Source organism: Colletotrichum spaethianum (assembly GCF_022836535.1).
Source record: "Colletotrichum spaethianum MAFF 239500 DNA, contig01, whole genome shotgun sequence".
In the NCBI taxonomy this organism is placed as follows: Eukaryota; Fungi; Ascomycota; class Sordariomycetes; order Glomerellales; family Glomerellaceae; genus Colletotrichum; species Colletotrichum spaethianum.
Genome location: NW_026054771.1, coordinates 171,106 through 188,092, shown reverse-complemented (window position 1 = coordinate 188,092; position 16,987 = coordinate 171,106). Strand labels below are relative to the sequence as shown.

At 54.9% G+C, this 16,987-nt stretch overlaps 7 protein-coding genes across 7 annotated transcripts; 4 read left to right on the top strand and 3 right to left on the bottom strand.

Annotated features, from left to right (window-relative positions):
• Positions 1 to 2,512: 2,512 nt before the first annotated feature.
• ColSpa_00046 (uncharacterized protein) lies at positions 2,513 to 2,734 on the top strand (the record flags this gene model as incomplete). The annotated part of the gene is made up of 1 exon (XM_049266258.1): positions 2,513 to 2,734. The coding sequence occupies one exon, from the start codon at positions 2,513 to 2,515 to the stop codon at positions 2,732 to 2,734; it is 222 nt and encodes a 73-aa protein (XP_049122215.1).
• A 1,502-nt stretch (positions 2,735 to 4,236) lies between these two features.
• ColSpa_00045 (chitin synthase regulatory factor 4) lies at positions 4,237 to 7,193 on the top strand (the record flags this gene model as incomplete). Its single annotated transcript, XM_049266257.1, has 3 exons — positions 4,237 to 4,319; positions 4,480 to 7,129; positions 7,182 to 7,193. The coding sequence occupies 3 exons, from the start codon at positions 4,237 to 4,239 to the stop codon at positions 7,191 to 7,193; spliced, it is 2,745 nt and encodes a 914-aa protein (XP_049122214.1).
• Positions 7,194 to 7,551: 358 nt separating this feature from the next.
• Positions 7,552 to 7,914, bottom strand: ColSpa_00044 (aldehyde reductase 2; the record flags this gene model as incomplete). The annotated part of the gene is made up of 2 exons (XM_049266256.1): positions 7,552 to 7,799; positions 7,905 to 7,914. The coding sequence occupies 2 exons, from the start codon at positions 7,912 to 7,914 to the stop codon at positions 7,552 to 7,554; spliced, it is 258 nt and encodes an 85-aa protein (XP_049122213.1).
• Positions 7,915 to 9,066: 1,152 nt separating this feature from the next.
• ColSpa_00043 (uncharacterized protein) lies at positions 9,067 to 11,373 on the bottom strand (the record flags this gene model as incomplete). Its single annotated transcript, XM_049266255.1, has 1 exon — positions 9,067 to 11,373. The coding sequence occupies one exon, from the start codon at positions 11,371 to 11,373 to the stop codon at positions 9,067 to 9,069; it is 2,307 nt and encodes a 768-aa protein (XP_049122212.1).
• A 2,078-nt stretch (positions 11,374 to 13,451) lies between these two features.
• Positions 13,452 to 13,697, top strand: ColSpa_00042 (uncharacterized protein; the record flags this gene model as incomplete). Its single annotated transcript, XM_049266254.1, has 1 exon — positions 13,452 to 13,697. The coding sequence occupies one exon, from the start codon at positions 13,452 to 13,454 to the stop codon at positions 13,695 to 13,697; it is 246 nt and encodes an 81-aa protein (XP_049122211.1).
• Positions 13,698 to 13,714: 17 nt separating this feature from the next.
• Positions 13,715 to 13,951, top strand: ColSpa_00041 (uncharacterized protein; the record flags this gene model as incomplete). Its single annotated transcript, XM_049266253.1, has 1 exon — positions 13,715 to 13,951. One exon carries the CDS (start codon positions 13,715 to 13,717, stop codon positions 13,949 to 13,951), a length of 237 nt encoding a protein of 78 aa, XP_049122210.1.
• A 308-nt stretch (positions 13,952 to 14,259) lies between these two features.
• ColSpa_00040 (aspyridones efflux protein apdF) lies at positions 14,260 to 15,911 on the bottom strand (the record flags this gene model as incomplete). The annotated part of the gene is made up of 4 exons (XM_049266252.1): positions 14,260 to 14,811; positions 14,869 to 15,451; positions 15,507 to 15,540; positions 15,593 to 15,911. 4 exons carry the CDS (start codon positions 15,909 to 15,911, stop codon positions 14,260 to 14,262), a joined length of 1,488 nt encoding a protein of 495 aa, XP_049122209.1.
• Between the last annotated feature and the right edge of the window lie 1,076 nt (positions 15,912 to 16,987).

Here is a 16,987-nt window from a genome sequence, read left to right as displayed (position 1 = left end):
ACAAGAATGTAGCTTGAAATACAACCATGTCTGTTATTGAGACATGTGGCGTTGTGTTTCGAGAGGTTTACATAGTGGAAGACACGACACACCAGACTGACTACGAAACACACTTCACAGTAGTTGCGGGCAAAGATCTAAGTTGAAGCGTTGCAAAAACAGTGCGTTCGACACAAAAGAAACCTCTTGGGGTTTCGAAAGCAGGCATTGTTTGACAAAATTTGCAGGCAATTCCTGATGCGACCGGTTGGGAGGACTCAATCTGTGTTCGAAGAAGCACCTTAGTCAGTGGTTGTTGAGATTGTGACTACCCTAGCGTCGTTGTCGCGAAGCCACACTCGTGCTGAATTCGCAATGGTCGATGCTCGCACCAGTCAGGGAGTGATATAAGTGCGACGGATGGGTTAAGGGCATGAAAAACTCTGGGACCAAAATGCATGTCGTCGGGTTGAACCAAGGCAACACTACTTGGTTCGTGTGTGCAAAGACGTACACGATAGTCAGTTCGGCAAGTTGACCAATAAGTAGGAATTTGTCAAGCAACTACACGGATAAAAGTATTCGATAGGTACTCAGGGTTGATGGGGGTTGGGCTGTCAGGAAATGGAATGAAAATGCAGCAAAGGACGGGAAATAACAGCAGAAACGAGGACGGGGACACAGCAGACGAACTTGGCAAGGCTGTAAGGCTCTGTCGATCTGCCGCGAGGTACTGCGAAGGCGCTTGCAACGTGAGAGGGCACTGCGTCACAGGCCGGACGCGACTCGAAGAATAAGCAGTCGAGTTCAGTGCGTCGCCTCAACACCAAAGGACGTTCGTCCAGTCTCCGGAATAGGGTTTAGACATCGGAAGCTGCGGGCTCGCCGTGGTGGCCATGAGAACAGGGCATAGCCTGGTAGGCCGAGTCAAGTTGAGCTGAACAGAGTTGGGATGGGTTGGGATCGTTTGGATCGGATGCCGGCCGTGGGGATCAGCAGTCAGGGATGCGGCAGAAGCTCATGGAACATGACGTTGTCATGCGGCCTGGAGTCGAGACGCGCTCCATGTTTATTCACCAACAGCAATGCTGAGCCTGTCGATTTCTCTCATCAGTCGTTGAGCAGACATCAAAACGGGCCAGGCGAGGAACTCCAACCCCATACGATGGCCATGGTTCCAGGCCTCGCTGGCTCGAAATAGGCCCAACTATGCAGGTACTCGGGTGCTGTGGTAGGCTCCCGCGTTTGCACCCCGGTGGCGGGTGGGCAGGCAATGGGATCGATCCTCTCGCGGTCCCCTGTCGCCTGTCAAAGGTCGCGCGGAATGGATGCAAGAGAAGCGAAAAAGAAGGGGGCGATTCCGATTGCGATCGGTCGGCCCCCAATGGGGCGGGACGGGTAGCTGCGAGACGAGACTGCATGCCACCCATTGGTCGCCATTGAAGGATGTTTCTATGTTTGGAAACGAGAGTCTCGTCGACGTTGTGGCTGAGCAAGCGGGCTGCGCATGGAAGGCGAGATGCCCGAGTGGAGAGTGCATTTGGTTAATTGGGACGGCATATGCATGCACGCAGACCCTGTTGTCTGTCTGTTTGTGAGAGTAACAGCCGTCGCTGGCAATGGTTTGCATTCTTCCAAATGGAAACTCTGCGATTGGTGATGCGAGAAGAAGGCGGGTAAGAGTGACGGTGTTGAAAAGTAGTAGTTGCAGAGATGTGGTTGGCACGAGTGCGATGAGTGAGCGACCTTACAAACAGCAAGACAAACAGCAATACACGAGCAGGTGAGAGGTAATGGTGGGGGGAAAGCGTAATTGGATGTCCGTTCCCTTCCAGTGGCGGGGTTCAGTTACTTGACACGCAGCAGCCCCGTGGTCAGAGAGCTGCTGCAACGCAGCGCAATCCGCCGCTGTGTCATGATTGTGCCGTCGCGACTGCGCGTTTTGCAGCTGCTAACCCCCCAAGTGCATACTTGAAACCGATGGGCTGGTTCGGCACGGTTGGCCGCCGAGGCGAATGCCATGGCTGTCATCCGTTCACTTGCCGTTTGCTGCTTCTGGTGGCAGGAGAAGGAAGGGACGACGAGGGAGGAGGGATGCCTGCCTGTTTGCCAGAGACCCGAAGGAAGGAAAGATGCACGGATAGAAAGAAGGACGAATCTGCTCTCCAAGGAAGCTCTGGGAAGGTGCGGTCGGGGCCCTTTTCTCTTTCCGTTTCCCTCCTCTTCTTTCGGTTCCGGCCTGGACGGCATCGTCGACTTCACCCATAAGCATATTAGTCTTTATACCTAACCGACCCCGATTAAGACCCCCTTCTGTCTGCCTCGGGCCTTGTCTTGCGACCAACCCCTACAAGCCATCATCGCTAACAAAGTCCCGACCTCCGTTCACGCGACCTGGCATGCGACATCCCATTCCGCGGATGCCTCGCAAGTCTATCTCGCCTACCTCGCTTTGAACTCGGCTCGACTATCATTTCCTCAAGACCCCTTCGAACCCATGCTCCCAATAGCACGTTGGACTAGCAAATAAAAGATGAAGAAGCATAACTCGGCGCCGTACGCGCGGCTTGGCCAGGGGCCTGCGCCGGATGCCGCGAGCGGTCCACTTCACAACGGCAACGGCACGAGAAGCGCCTCTAGTGATAGAACTGCCACTGCACCTGGACTGCGTCCCATCTCCGAGAACCAGGCACAACTGCGGACACCGGCACAAGCTGATGAGGGTCGTTGTCGGGCGCTAGCAGCTGGTAAGTGAGATATCTCGTTTGTGTATTGCCCATCCCTCTCTCCAAATCCCTTTCGTGGGGACCGCCTCATTTCCATCAAGCCCGACGGACCCCCGAATCGGAATGGCTGCTGCTACCGCTGCTACCGTGCTGCTGCTGCCGCGCCTGTCTTCTCTGAACCGTCCGGCCCTTCTCCGCCAACCAATGTCCCGCCTGCATGCCTTGGCCGTGGGTGGCATGTGGCAAGCGAAATAAGTGCGCTCGAAGCACACAGGGGCTGTCTCGCCGGATATGCTGGATGCCATGTGCACATGCCAACCCTATCTGGACGATCATGGCTGTTGTGCCTCCAACCACGCGCCCATCGCTCGCACTCTCGCACTCTCGACCTGTTTTCGACCGCCGCCTGAATGGATGATGGTCTCCCGCTGCCGCGAGCATGCTATCTACCTGTTCTTATCGGCTAAGCTATCCTGGCCCACTGATGAAATGGACCACCATCGAAAGATGGAAAATCGAGGTCTCTAACGCTTACTGAATGTTGTCTTACATGCTTCATCCTGGGACACCCCCTCGATTACCTTTCGGTACCTGTCCTTCGAGTCCAGCCTGCCCCCTGCTCTGCCCACCATCAAAGTACAGACGAAGTACTGCTCAGCACCCTTTCACTTCGGGTCCGCAGCAAGGTCCGCAGCACCACCCAACTTCGACTCAACACCAAAAAAAAAAAAAAGGACAAAGGCTTGTTGTCCAGCTCGTCAGCTGGGCTGCAGCGTGCTAGCGCCGGTGCTGCGGCTTGGGGTGGTGGAGCAGCATTTCCGACAGCGACACCAACGACCCCTCCTTCTCTATAACTTCCCTACCCAGTCCCGCTTCTGGGCGATGGGGAGGGAGGAGAAGGATCCTCCCCCCTCGCTCCTGATCCAAAAGAGAAATGCAACTCTGGCACTCGGCACACTCGCCTGGAGCTGTTCCCATGTTTCACTAGCCGGCTTGGGCACACATGAAAAAAAGGGGACGGGCAACCTCTTCTGTACGCTAAAAAGACAGGGCCCGCCGTCGAGAATCCCAGATGCGTTGAGCTTCTACCTGGACTCTCCACCCCGCTTCCGGCCGCCCTCGCTCGTCGGTTCGAGACAGAAAGCAGAGACAACAGCACAAGAACGAGAGACGGAACGCTGGAAATCCCCAAGTCCTTTCCGACCTGAGCTCAGCCGTTCGTATTTTACTTTTTCTCCGCGCCAAATTTCCCCCACCCTGGACAATACTGTCATCCTTGCCCGGTGTGTTCAGAGAAGACAAGTCAGACGACAAGCAGCTCCAACACCTAGCAGCAGCGCCTTTCGGGGGCTTCAGAAGGCGGCCAGCGCCCTGTCAGCAGCATCAGCCAAAGCATTTCTAACTTAGCACCGCACTCAAAAAAACAAAGCTGCCCGTGGCTCCAACCTAAACGTCATTCGACTCAACCCCCGCTGACTGATAACCTCCTATTTATGCAGCTGCACCTCAGCCCAAAATCACAACTGACGAGATGCCACAATTCGGCGCAACATTCGTTCCTGGAGGGTTCGACGACTATTACATGCCCGAGGTCGTTGCACCTTCGCCTCAGCGGTACGCGTATTCCCTCATTTTAATTCGGGCGGATCGTTCATGGGTCCTCGTTTCCCCCTCGCTGCAACTGGAGATGGGGCCATTTTTGGCGCCCATCCTCTCTTTGTTCTGCCCTTTGCCCCAGCCCGACACCCTTTGCTGACTGCGCATTTTTCTTCAGTGTGACGCCCCAGGTCCCCCAGAACATGCAAAACGACCTGCAGCGCATGGAACTTGAAGCCCGCGAAGTCGACCCGAGCCGAACTGCCTCCAACATTACCAACCGTCACGGCCGAGAACCGTCGCTGTCCTCGGTCCTCAAGCCCGCCGTCCCTGGCGCGCCCGCCTTGCCACCGAAAGGCGACACCAACCCACCCACCGGCGGCGCATTCTCGTCCGACTCCTACAAACCCTTCCAAGAGAGCAGCTCGAGCGGCAACCACCACAAGATGCGGCCCAGTGCGGCGCCGTCATTCTCCCCCTTCCCTAAAGTCAAAGGCGACAACATACCCCCGACAGACGAGGAAAAGGAGGAGATCCTGTGGAATGCCCGCGAACATGTCCTGCACTCCAACAATGTCTCCATGCAGCTGTCATGGGCCCGTGACACCTTGGCCTGGGCTGAGATTGTCATGGAAGCCAGAGCCAGAGACCCGGACAGCGGCCGCCAAACGCCGAAGGTCGAGCACGAGCTGCGTACCGACGCAATCAACATCGTCAACTACCTTGTAGGCCAAGAGCACCCCGAGGCCCTCTTTATGAAGGCGAAATGGCTCGAGTTTGGCAAATTCGGGTGCCGCCCGGACAAGCGGGATGCGTACACAAAGTACCAGCGCGCGGCAGAGCTCGGCTATGCGCGTGCAGAGTATCGTCTGGGCATGCTGTTCGAGAACTCGAACGACTACAACAAAGCGGTAGAGCACTACTACCTTGGCGTGCGACTCAAGGACTCGGCGGCCATGTACCGCTTGGGTATGATGAATCTGCTCGGCCAGCACGGCCATCCGAAAGATTACCAGCGCGGTCTGGACCTGATCAGGGAAGCTGCAGATCTTTCGGATGAGGATGCGCCTCAGGGGTCCTACGTCTATGGAATGCTCCTTGCCAAGGACCTTCCTGACATTGACGTCCCTGAGGCCTTACTCCCCGCAGACTTGACGCTGGCCAAAATGTACATCGAAAAGGCTGCTTACCTCGGTTTCGCCAAGGCCCAGCTGAAGATCGGCCAAGCTTACGAGCTCTGCCAGCTTGGATGCGACTTCAACCCCGCTTACTCGCTCCACTACTACGGCCTTGCCGCCCAGCAAGGCCAGCCCGAGGCGTCACTTGGTGTTAGCAGATGGTTTCTGTTTGGATACGAGGGTATCTTCAACAAGAACGAGCAGCTTGCGTTCAAGTACGCGCAGGATGCGGCCAACGCCAAGTTGCCGACTGGCGAGTTCGCAATGGGCTACTACTATGAGATCGGCGTTTACGTACCTAAGGACTTGCGTCAAGCCAGATTCTGGTACGAGGCCGCTGCCGACCACGGCAACAAGGATGCCAGAGGCCGACTCGACGCCTTGGATCACGAGAAGAGTCTGACCAAGGCCGACCACGAGACCACAACGCTCACGAGAATCAAGTCGCAACATGGATCCCAGCGCGGCAAGCGACCCGACCGCTTCAAGGCGCCAAGTGCCATGCCGACTGTTTCGGAGAGCGCGCCGGCCACTCCCACCGACGCACACCACGGATATGCGAGTGGTTCAGCCAAGACGTCACCTCATCCGTCTCCGAGAGTACACCCTTCCCCTGGGCAAGACCACGCTGATTATCCCGACCCGTCGCGGCCCAGTAGTATGGGCAACAGACCATCGGCATTCACTGTCAACCTCGATGCCAATTTGGCAATCCGTCCCAAATCGGCGGCTCCCTACCCCGAAGACGACAGGCCCGCGCCCCTTAACCTTAACAGACCCAAGTCGACGGCTCCTTACCCCGACGACGACCTCCATGGCCGCGGACCTGGCCCTCAGCTCTCTCCTCACTACAACACTGGCGGCCGTCCTCCTGCCGGCCCTCACTCCGATCGCCCCGGTAGCGCATTTGGGATCCGCACCGGCCCTGGCGGCCCTCCGGGACCCGCAGGCAACATTCGTGCTTCGCAGTCCATGGGCAACATGATCCCTCCCGCCGGGTCCGACCCGCGCGGTCGTGTACCAGTCGGGCCGCCTTCCGGGTACCGCCAGCCTAGCCCAGGGCCCGCACCCCGACCACCCACAACACAGCCTTACCCTGTCGCGGGTGGCCTTCCTGCCAACCCTGCCGCAAACAAGCTCGCAAAACAGAACCCTTATGCCAGACCCCAACCCCAACCTTCACCGCCGTTTCAGCAAGGAAATTACGGACCGGGCGACTACGGCCAGCCTGCACCACTGCCGGCACAGCCTGGAGGCTACGGCCCGAGAACGTCGTCCATCCCTCCCGAGCAGTATGGAGGATACGGCAGAGGCGGCGGCGGCGGCGGCGGCGAACCTCTGCGTGTCGATTCGTTGCCGCTAAGTCCCTCGGGTCACCCGCCGCTAAGTTCCTCAGGCCACCCGCGTCCTCAAGCTGGTCCCGGGCCGGCTGGCGCGCCCAGGCCTTTCCCCAACCGGCCAGACCTTGCTGATCATCAGCCTGGTCGCACAGGCAGCGCGCCGCCGTCATCGCAGCCGCGACCCCAGCAGAAGCCTAGCCCTGCTCCCAGTGCCCAAACGATGCCTCCTCCGAAGAAACAAGCAACAGGCCAAGGACCTGCGACGTTTGAGGAGATGGGCATTCCCAAGGGCAAGGATGATTCGGACTGCGTAAGTACATTGGTTTCGCTGCCGACGAAGATGTTGCTGACGAGGTGTACAGATCGTGATGTAAAATTCTCTCTGATACCAATTCCACTTGATGACATGATGCTTTCCAACTTTGATATCGGGGTGGCTGGAGCGTTTTATGTAGATAGACATCCAGTTGGGCCCATAGGAAGGCCAAGCGGGAGTACAACAGCACCCGAGGGACAATTGAACCATTTTGAGCACACGCTCCAGATCCTTTGAGTGAAGCTTCGAGCGTATGATTCCTGGTCTCAAGAGAGGAGAGAGAGGAGTGACTGGCCCCGCCATCAATCGGAGCCAGCCTGCGCCGCAGCATACTGTTCCATACTGAGTCCGCTGCTTGTATCGTGTCTGAGGCCTGAGGTGATAAAGAAAAGAAAAGGGGGAGGGATGAGGGGAGACTAGCCATCGACGACTGAGTCGAAAACCCCGTCTCTGGTGACCTCGGCGACTTCGTGGAGGGCGAATACTCCTGGATGGTAGGTCTTGTCAAAGTCCTCGGCCAGCCAGCGGGTCCGGGCGGGGTTGCGGACTGTGCCGCGGACGAGGTAGCCCCGCGCGAGGAGCTGGTCGATGGTGTGGCTCGCGATGAAGTCGTTTGCGCCGGTGACGACGATTCTGAAGCCGAGGGGCAGGGCCGGGAGGGGATCTCGAGGGGGCACATTTTTGCTGGTTGGGCACTATTGCTCTGCTAGCGGTTATTCTGATCTTGGCTGATGGGGAGCGGGTGGCGGTGGAAGTTGGTCTGCCTGACGGCCTCCCATGGCGAGAGACGAGGGCGGATTTCGAGTATCAAGAGCGTTGTTCTACTTCAGATGCTCAGACTGGAATCTGATAATGTCTGTCTCGAGGTTTCTAAAGGGGGTTGTAGACGTGGTGTGTGTGTCGTCATGACGGGTTGATGAGATGGTTGTGGTTTGCCAGAGAATGGGGTGGAGGGCCATCCCACCGGGGCCGTCGCGCGGCCGGGGGATGATGTGAGCAGCCGACGGGACGGTGTTCCATTTGTTCTGATGCATCTGGTGGTCGGATGCAATGTTTGAAGGTAGTTTTGCCTGAGTCTGCATCAGACAATAGGTGGTCCAGCTTCTTTCATCAGTTGAGGCCGATCTCGGCTATTGATGCTTCAAACACTCAACAGGCCTCCAGGATTGCCCTTCCTCGAATGACAGCCGAGTGGCTCCTGTCCTCAAAGTAAGAAGAGTCTTAGAGGTCATGGACCTATCTGTTCAGACCAAATGGGCACGTAGGGAGAATTCGTCCAGAGCAACTGGGGGTAGTTGACCAGTGTAAGATGCTGGGATCGTGGTTGGACCGACTTTTAACATGATGTTACGGGCGAAGCACTTAGTTGAGAGAGACTGTCTATCTGTCCGTCCGCCCCACGAGGTCTGTTATACTCTACATTTCTGCCAGGACCGAAGGCTACGTTCCCTGTTTTCATACACCAGAGACTATTCCTTCCAATTGCCATTGGCCCGCCGACCACGTTCCAAATCCCCAACGTGCTCCAGCCGGCACCCGATCATCATGCTTTGTTTTTGGTTTCTTTTCTTTTCACCGTTTTTCTTTGCGGCCCTCGCAAAGTTTTGTCCAGTCGGGGTATATCCATCCGTTTGGGTGTATCCACCACTCGTCTTCCTCGATGGTAGTGTGGCAGCCAACGCCTTCTGAGCCGCTGTAAGAGTCGTCTTCGCAGCAGCCCTCCACGATCGTCGTATCAACACTTGTGCCACTCGTCCTCACTTGAATACTTCCGTCTATCGTTATTAGCGTGTGGAATAGTCACCTAATTCGTTCTCGTCGTCCTGTGGGAGTCCGTTTTCACCTCTTTTCCCGTCTGGTAAACAATGTTCTGCACCTGATAGCGTAAAGGCTGGATGGAGTAAACAGGCAAACAAACAGTAGACATTCCACTAATACTTTCCTCTGGTTGAGGGAGACATAGTCTCCAAGGGAGCGCAAGTGATGGAGTCTGCTGTCTTGTCGTTGGCCGTGGACTTGGCCCGCTTCTTCACTCCCCCGTCGATCCTGGCCTTGAGCTCTTTCTGATCCTTCTGTAGCATGTGGACCAACTGGGTCAGGTTGTCCATCTTTGTCATAATAGTGAGCTCAAAGGCAGTGTGTTTATCTCCGACGACAGTATGCTGGTGATCCATCTTAGCAACAGCCTGCTTGAGAGCAGTCTGTTGGTTCTCGACGAGCTTGGTGAGGTTTTCCATCTTCTTCATAACGGTCTCCTCGTGAGCAATATGCTTGTCTCCCTGAGCTGTCGTCTGGTCTTTGATCTTCATTATAGTCTGCTCAAAGGCAGTCTGCTTGTCGCCGAGAGTCTTGACATTGTCAGACAAGGTTTCGAGGTGTCGAAGAAAAAGCGAAAGCTTTTTATCAAGATTCGCTTCGAGTTTAGTCCAGACTTCCTCTGAGACTTCACGCTCCGTCTTGGAGAAGACGGGCTGGGAATTACAAGGGAAGTCGGAGGTGCCGCCGAAGAGCCTCATGGCGACCATGGTAGCGAGATCAGTAGGGTTGACCAACTGATTCATCCATTGGCTGAGTATATCCGTAGGCGTGGGGGGAGGTGAAGGCATCGCAGCTACAGAAGCAGGGGGTAAAGTAGTGGGGGCCACGGAAGCAGGGGCCAAAGAAGCATTGTGAGCGGGACTGGCCGCAACAAGGGGAGCGGAAGTGACAGGATGGGTGGCAGTCGCCGGAACGGTGAAGGTTGCTGGAGATGGAGCAGCACTCGGGCAACGCTGGACTTCGGACTGTGCTTGACGGGGGTTGTCGAGGCCGAAGGAAACAGTCTTGCGCTTTTTGACTCGAGGTTGATCAATCTGGGAGGGATTCGTCTTTTCGCTCTGCGTCGCCAGACGCTGTTCCATCTCGTCAGTGCGACCCTTCTCAAGACGAGAAGTGTCCAATGGTTGAAGATTCCAAACCAGATCTTCTGGGGTGCGATCTCGTCCGGTGGGTCTGGAAACGCTCGAAATTTGGATGCCCGGGCTCTGCTGGGTAGAAGCTTGACGGATGGGGTCGAGTTGGTACCGAGAAGACGAGGCAAGCTCCTTGCCTTTGGAAGGGACCACTTTAGGGAGGTTGTTGCCAGTCTTTTTAGCGGTGTGGGTGGTCTTCTGCAACGAAGCCGTGGAGGAACACGTCTTCTGCTGAGTTGAGGATGCGACGGAGGTACCGGCAAGGTTGACAACAACGGGCCGTGATAGCAGCTCCTGCATGGAGATGACGTGACACTTGCCGTGCATGTCTTGCCAATGGCGGCAAGCCTCCTTATCGTAGCCGTTGTCGACCAGCCTGAGCAAGGCACTGTTTTCGCGACGGAAGCATTTGGCAACCATCTTGTTCTTGCTTCCACGCTCCAGGATGATGACAGCAAGGTATGTGGTCTCGACCCAGTTTTTGTCGCGTGCAAGACACCACGCAGCCCAAATCTGGGCGACGCGCTTAGGTCCCTCTTGGAGCTTGTCCCAGGCTTTCAGGTCATCCATTGGCTGCTGCTCGGCAATGTTCATGATGGCCACAGCGCTGCGGATGACGGGGTGGTCGGCTCGAGGAACGAAAACGGAACGGCTCATAATGTCCTTTGCCCAGCTCTCAATCTGGTCAGCATGAGCGTCGTCGAAGGCGGGATGTGTCAGAGGCCGCTTGATGCAGTCGTAAAGCTTCTGGACCTTGGGCGAGTGAGACGATTGGTTTTTCTCCCAGTACTCATCTCGGAACTGCCTCTCCAGGCCATAGGAGTGCACCAGCTCAAAGAACTCTTGCAGACGGACAGTGTTCCAGATGTCGGTTCGGATGAAGGCCTCAGACAAGAGGTATCGCTCCAGGGTAACCATCTCGTCCTGACACTGCTTCAAGATGCCTTTCATTTTTGAGTAGTGGATGTTGGATCCCAAGTGACGTCCCGCAACTTGGTTGGTCAATCGCATATCGCGGGCAATGGAGCCCATGAGAGGTTCAAGGGCGGGGGTGTAGACAAGCTCTCCTCTCATAGCACCTCGCACTATTGTCTCGGAATAGAGGAGCCTGGGCTGGGGCTTCTTGGTAATGCGGGCTAGGCCGGACGGGTTGCGACCAAGGCCGTTGGGCGACAGGGTGTCAACATCTTCCTCGTGGTTGCTGTCAAGAAACGAGCTGGTGCTGCGCTTAGGCGATAAGGCCGACAAGTTCATGCTGCGCTCAGCCGGGTAACTGTTGGCGTTCATTGTGGTTGTTTAACTGGGTCGCTTGTTACCATACACGTTGTGTCAGAAAACAAAGAGCCAAACAACGGGACAGGGCGACAAAGAAAGAAGAGATACAAAACTAACGAACGCTGTGAAAGCCAGAAAAGGAAAAGGAGAAAAGAGATAAGAATGAAAGGGGAATTTTTACCTCAATGACAGGGAAATCACTTGCTGTCAAAGTCACAGTGATGGGTTGAGTTGTGGCACTGCAGGTGAGGACGCGAAGAAGGCCACGATGGCGAGGCGCAAGTGGGAGGGGGTAAACAATGGAATCGCGGGGAATGGATACCTCCCTCACCTTGCTGCTGGCTAATTTCGGACGTTTCTGGTCGTGAAGGGAGGGAAAAGAAAATGTAAAAAATAAGACAACAGTCTTTTCAAGGTGAAAGTGAGAATGGAAGCACGTATAGGGACGGAAAGAATGACCAAAGAAGGGTGGGTCCCTCTGCCTGGGTGAGAGGGAAGTGAAATTGACAGTTGGAAAAGTCACGAGGTGAGGCCGGTGACTGTGCCGTCCCATTCTGGACTTTGATTTCTGCCTCGTCTAGTTTATCGCCAGATGAATCTTTTCATTTCATCTGCACAACATCTATGCGAAGTATGGTGATTTTGATATCCGAGAACTGCCGGCGAAATCGGATGCGGCAGACGGATAGAAAGAACGGCAATGGTTGGTGAGTAGACAGAGACGGAACGTTAGCACAGGAAGTCTTGAATGGGCAAAGGTCGAGTTTCACTACAAGCGGGGAAGCTGCTGGCCCAAAATGACACTGCTAATGACTGAGAAGGCCGAAGTCTGTCACGGATAACTGCAGAAGACCCATGCATTCGACATCCACAGAGGGCCCAAACGCTGCTGAGAGACCCAAGTCCTTCACCCCATTATGCCACACTGCTCCTTTTGACATCTGTACGTTTGTTTGCACCAAGGAAAAGTCCGCCTAGAGCTCTTGGGCATGCAAGATCACTACTAAACCGTCGACATATCAAGTTTGCGCATGCGTGAGAAGAACGCCGAACATGGCGTGAATTGGACGTTGAACTGTGCAGAAACGTGATGCATGTAACCCCCAGTTTTCGCGTGTTCTACTGTGTGTATCTTAGTTGCAGGGAAGATATCAGCCTGTCGCTTTGATTCTGTCCAAACTTTGAGTGAAAGGTGACAGATGGCGTCAAATGTGATAGTGGCTGCGTGGTCTTGTCCACCATCGCCGTTAATAACCCATTATTCGGAGCTTGGGGACGATAGCGATATTGGCCAATGTGTGACAAACTTACAACATAGAACTACGAGGCCCAGCTGTTTCTTTTCGTATTCTTTCTCTGTTTACCCAAGATTGTATGTTTTGGCACTGAATCAACAACTCAGTTCGCTCTGGTTGACGTTGGAACTCTTGTATCAGTGTGACAATCTTATGGCAAGGTTTGTTGGGGCAATAGGATATCGATGGATTAACGAGAGAAGCAAAACAGCTCTGTAGCTGAACCTCAGTACAGGGTCAAAACAGTTCAATTCCATGAAGTGTATGTCAAGTAGCAATGAGCTGACGTTGAAAAGCACCCCGGCACGTGGAGCGAGGGGCCGGGTATTGAGGGGTAGAGCGGGTCACTCGTATCTCTAGATAATGACTTGGATCTTCAGACGTCTGCAGAGAGGGGTCTTTCAGACTTCCCGCCGTAGCTCGAATACCAATATCGGCTTTCCCAAGCTGTGCGACTACACCAGTTGTGATCAGACCAGAAAGCCATCCTTATTCTTTTAGATGCCAATCCCCTCGGTGCAGAGTGAATGTATTGACCGACTTCCTTGTGGACCGAGCTTGAACACGACTGTGCTCAAAAAGGCCGTCTCGTTTCAGGTTTTTGAATTCACCTCAATTCTCTCTATCCACTAAACTTCATCAGACTCAAAACCAATATCAGGTTTACACACCTCCATTCATCCGCAATAACTGACACACATGAATCACTCAACGTGACGAACGACTGATCTGCTCATCACTACAACCTTCTGGACAATTCTAACCCCAGCGTCGCACTTATTAGTTCCAGACACAATGGCCCCCATTCTCCTCCCAGCCAACCGGCAACCATCACGCTTCTACCTAGGGGGACCCAGAATATTCGCTTTCCGCTCATACACACCCTCAGGACCCAATGAGCCCGAAGACTGGGTCGCCTCGACGACGTGCTGCCACGGCTGCGCGGGCTCGAAGCTCGGGATGACGATCCTCCTCGACGGCCGCCTCCTCACGGACGCCGTCGCGCAAGCGCCAGAGCACTGGCTCGGTCCCAGCATGTGAGGGCAATCGGCGAAGATATGAAGCTTCTGGTCAAGCTTTTGGATGCGGGTCAGAGACTGCCGATCCATGCGCACCTTCATCGGGATTGGGCGAGAGAGCACGTTGGGGCGGCGCATGGCAAGGCCGAGGCTTGGTATCTTCTCACTCCGGGGTACGTGTACTTGGGTCTGAAGGAGGATGTATCCCTGGAGGGCCTCTTAGATCTGGTTGTAAGGCAGGATATCGACGCGATGCTCGGGAAGATGATGCGATAGATTCTCGTCTTATCCCACACCAATCTCATGAATACGCCAGAGAAAGCGGTTGCTGCATCTATATCGGAACATGGACGATATTTGGCATATAGTGAGCAAACTTGGTACGGATCTTAAACTGGCTCGTCAATGACAAACCAAGAAAAAAACGAAAACCTACGTAAGTTGATATTACGTGAATTTGAACACATTAAGCAAGTGCAGCATCAGTTTTTGTAGATCATTACACTTAAAAATATTAACATGTAATGTCTAATGAATATATAACACTATTCATTAATAAAAGTTAAGGATCATCTGCCCTTTCGTCAGGTCTTGAACCATAGTCCCCCGCCTGCTTTTCTCGTCTTCACCATCCTCGCAGCAACCCAGAAACACATACCCGCAAGCAAACAAGTCCCCGCATAGACCTGCGCCCCGGTGTACTTGCTGCCTTCAGCGGAAATGATGGCGCCAGCAATCGGGGGCCCCGTTAATACTGCAAAGCTGACGATTGTAAACGTCATACCCATCCGCGTGCCCTGTTTCCTTGGATCGTTTGTCAGCTGGCTCAGCGCAGCGGGAAACAGGCTCTGAATCCCACTGGCTGCGATACCGTAGAAGGGCGTCCAGGTGTAGAGGCCTGCAGTAGACGAAACTGCGACCCAGCAGTACATGAGCAGGCCGGAAGCAAGGGACATGGGGATGAGGGTGTTGATCGAGCCGACACGGTCGGCGATGTAGCCTGGCAGGATGCGGCCTGGCACACCCACGCCGTTGAGGACGAGTAAGAGGTTAAGGGACGAGTCGTAGCTCAACCCAATGATGTCGCGGGTGTAAGAGGCTAGATAGTAGAAGGCAAAGAAAACGCCGAGGTAGTTCTGTACCAAAGTCACGTCAATAACAAAACCAGATGAAAGAGGAATACTCTCGCTTACCAAGAAAGACCCGACGGCATAGAAAGTGTACTCCAACTCTCGGAATGCCGCCCACTCGACAATGCTACCCGCTTTCCTCGGCTTCACCCGGGGTCTCAGGAACATGAATGCAATGACCAGTGTGCCCATTTGCACAAAGGCAATGGAGCGAATCGTCCACCCGAACCCAACGGACGGAAGCAACTGCCTCACCATGCTCGGATATATTAACCCGCCCGTTGAGCTGCCAATTGACACGAACCCCAGCGCCAAACCTCTCCTTTTGTCAAAGTAGGTGGACGCTGTCGACAGCGCCGGGCAGAACAGGAACCCGTTGCCGATCCCAAGGCAAATGCCCTGTGCGAGGAAGATTTGCCAGTACTGCGTGCAGAAGGAGGTGGTGAGCATGCCGAGGGACACAAGGAGAAAACCAATGACGAAAAGCGGGCGGAAGTAGCCGGCGTCGGTCAAGCGGCCGCTGAAGGTGCTGATGAAGAAGAGGAGGAAGACCTCGAAGGAGCCGATCCAGGCGATGTCGGAGGGCGGCCGGGAGAGCAGGGTGGTGTAGTAGGACTGGAAGACACCGAAGGAGTTGACGACGCCCCTGTGGTTGTCAGCTCGGTTCATATATGATGGATGTTCAAAGGGGTCAGACTCACCAGGTATTCATAATGACCAAGTGGGCGCTGAAAACTGTTGGGAAGTTAGACTGGCGGGCTCATCGGGTCATCTCAGTCCAACTCACTGGCCATCCATGCGGTCACGCCTCCATCGGGAGGTAGACTTGGCGTGATACTCGACCTTGATGTTACTCGACTGAGCACCCGGCCCGCGATGCTAGAGGTCTCGGCCCCGTGTCCGGCATTTGGGTCCGTGTCTGCGTCCTGCGCCACCCCGGATCGATCCTCGTCTGATGTCGACGACGGCTGCAAGATGGACGACGGGTCCTCCTTCGCTCCATCGCTCCGGCTCTTCTCCAGATCGGAGTCTGCGCGAACTGACACATCTGTCATCTGCGCATGCCTCTTCTCTGCATCTTGGGCGTGGTCTAGAGTCGTGCTCATGGTTCCCTATTTCGGAAAAGCGGCGCCAATCTGGGGACGCCAAGCGAGATCCTTAACGGCTTGAGCGATCTCTCTACTGAGTTTGTCAATGTCGTCATGCTTTATCGGCTCATGCAAGCGTGGGAACTCTTAGGCAGTGTCGCGAGTTTCAATAGCCAATGCGGTGATCAGAGACCGTTCAACCCAGGTTCATTCCGCAGTCTGCTCTTCTTATGTCGAGCAGTTCGGTCGAGACGCCAAACAGGTTCATGCGAACGTCCTCTTGAGACAGTATTTAATCAGATCACCTGAGTCATGGCAGCGCGCGCAATTATCCATAACCCCGATGCCGACCCCGGCCACGGCAACATTCACTTTTGGCCTGCTGGACGGCGGGGAATGGCCTCCACTAGAAACCACACGCAGTAAGGGGTTGCATCGGCTAAGCGAGAGCCCAATTGCACGCCCTTGGGCAACGGTGCCCTGTTACATTGCCAACAGCACGGGCAATCTTTGCCCGAAGGTTTGAAATGGCCTGCAGGAGGCTCGAATAGATTAGCCGGGTTGCCGTCCGTGCCATCATTCCCGCAAATGGCTGCACGATCTCAGTGCCCTTCAGAACTTGCTGCGGAGCCACCGCCAGGTGACGTGAACCTTCGGCGGCCATCGGCCGATTCCGGCCCCGGCGTTCTTTCGGGTAGCGGCCCGAGAACAGTCTTAAAAAACCGCCGCGATTATAGCTTCCAGGCCGCATTACCCTGTACATCTGGTCTGACTTCTTCTGATGATTGAGCGGCAACCCAAGATCAACGATCTTGGTTTGGTGTTGTTGGTTGACGATGTCGAACTGCCTCTTCCGCGCGATCCTCGTCCGCAGCAATCGCCACTGATATTGAGTGTTGATCAATGTTCCATGTCTTTAGTACGAGGCTGTTTGATACGTCAAACAATATGTGAAGTCATTAACGAGGGAAGTTGTCATTGGAACTAAGAGGCTAAGTCTCTCACTCAAGGCTCATGCCCAACTTCATGGTTGGTCATTGAGACACTCAATTTCAAATGACATAGATAGATCCAATCTCAAGGCATGGGGCCAC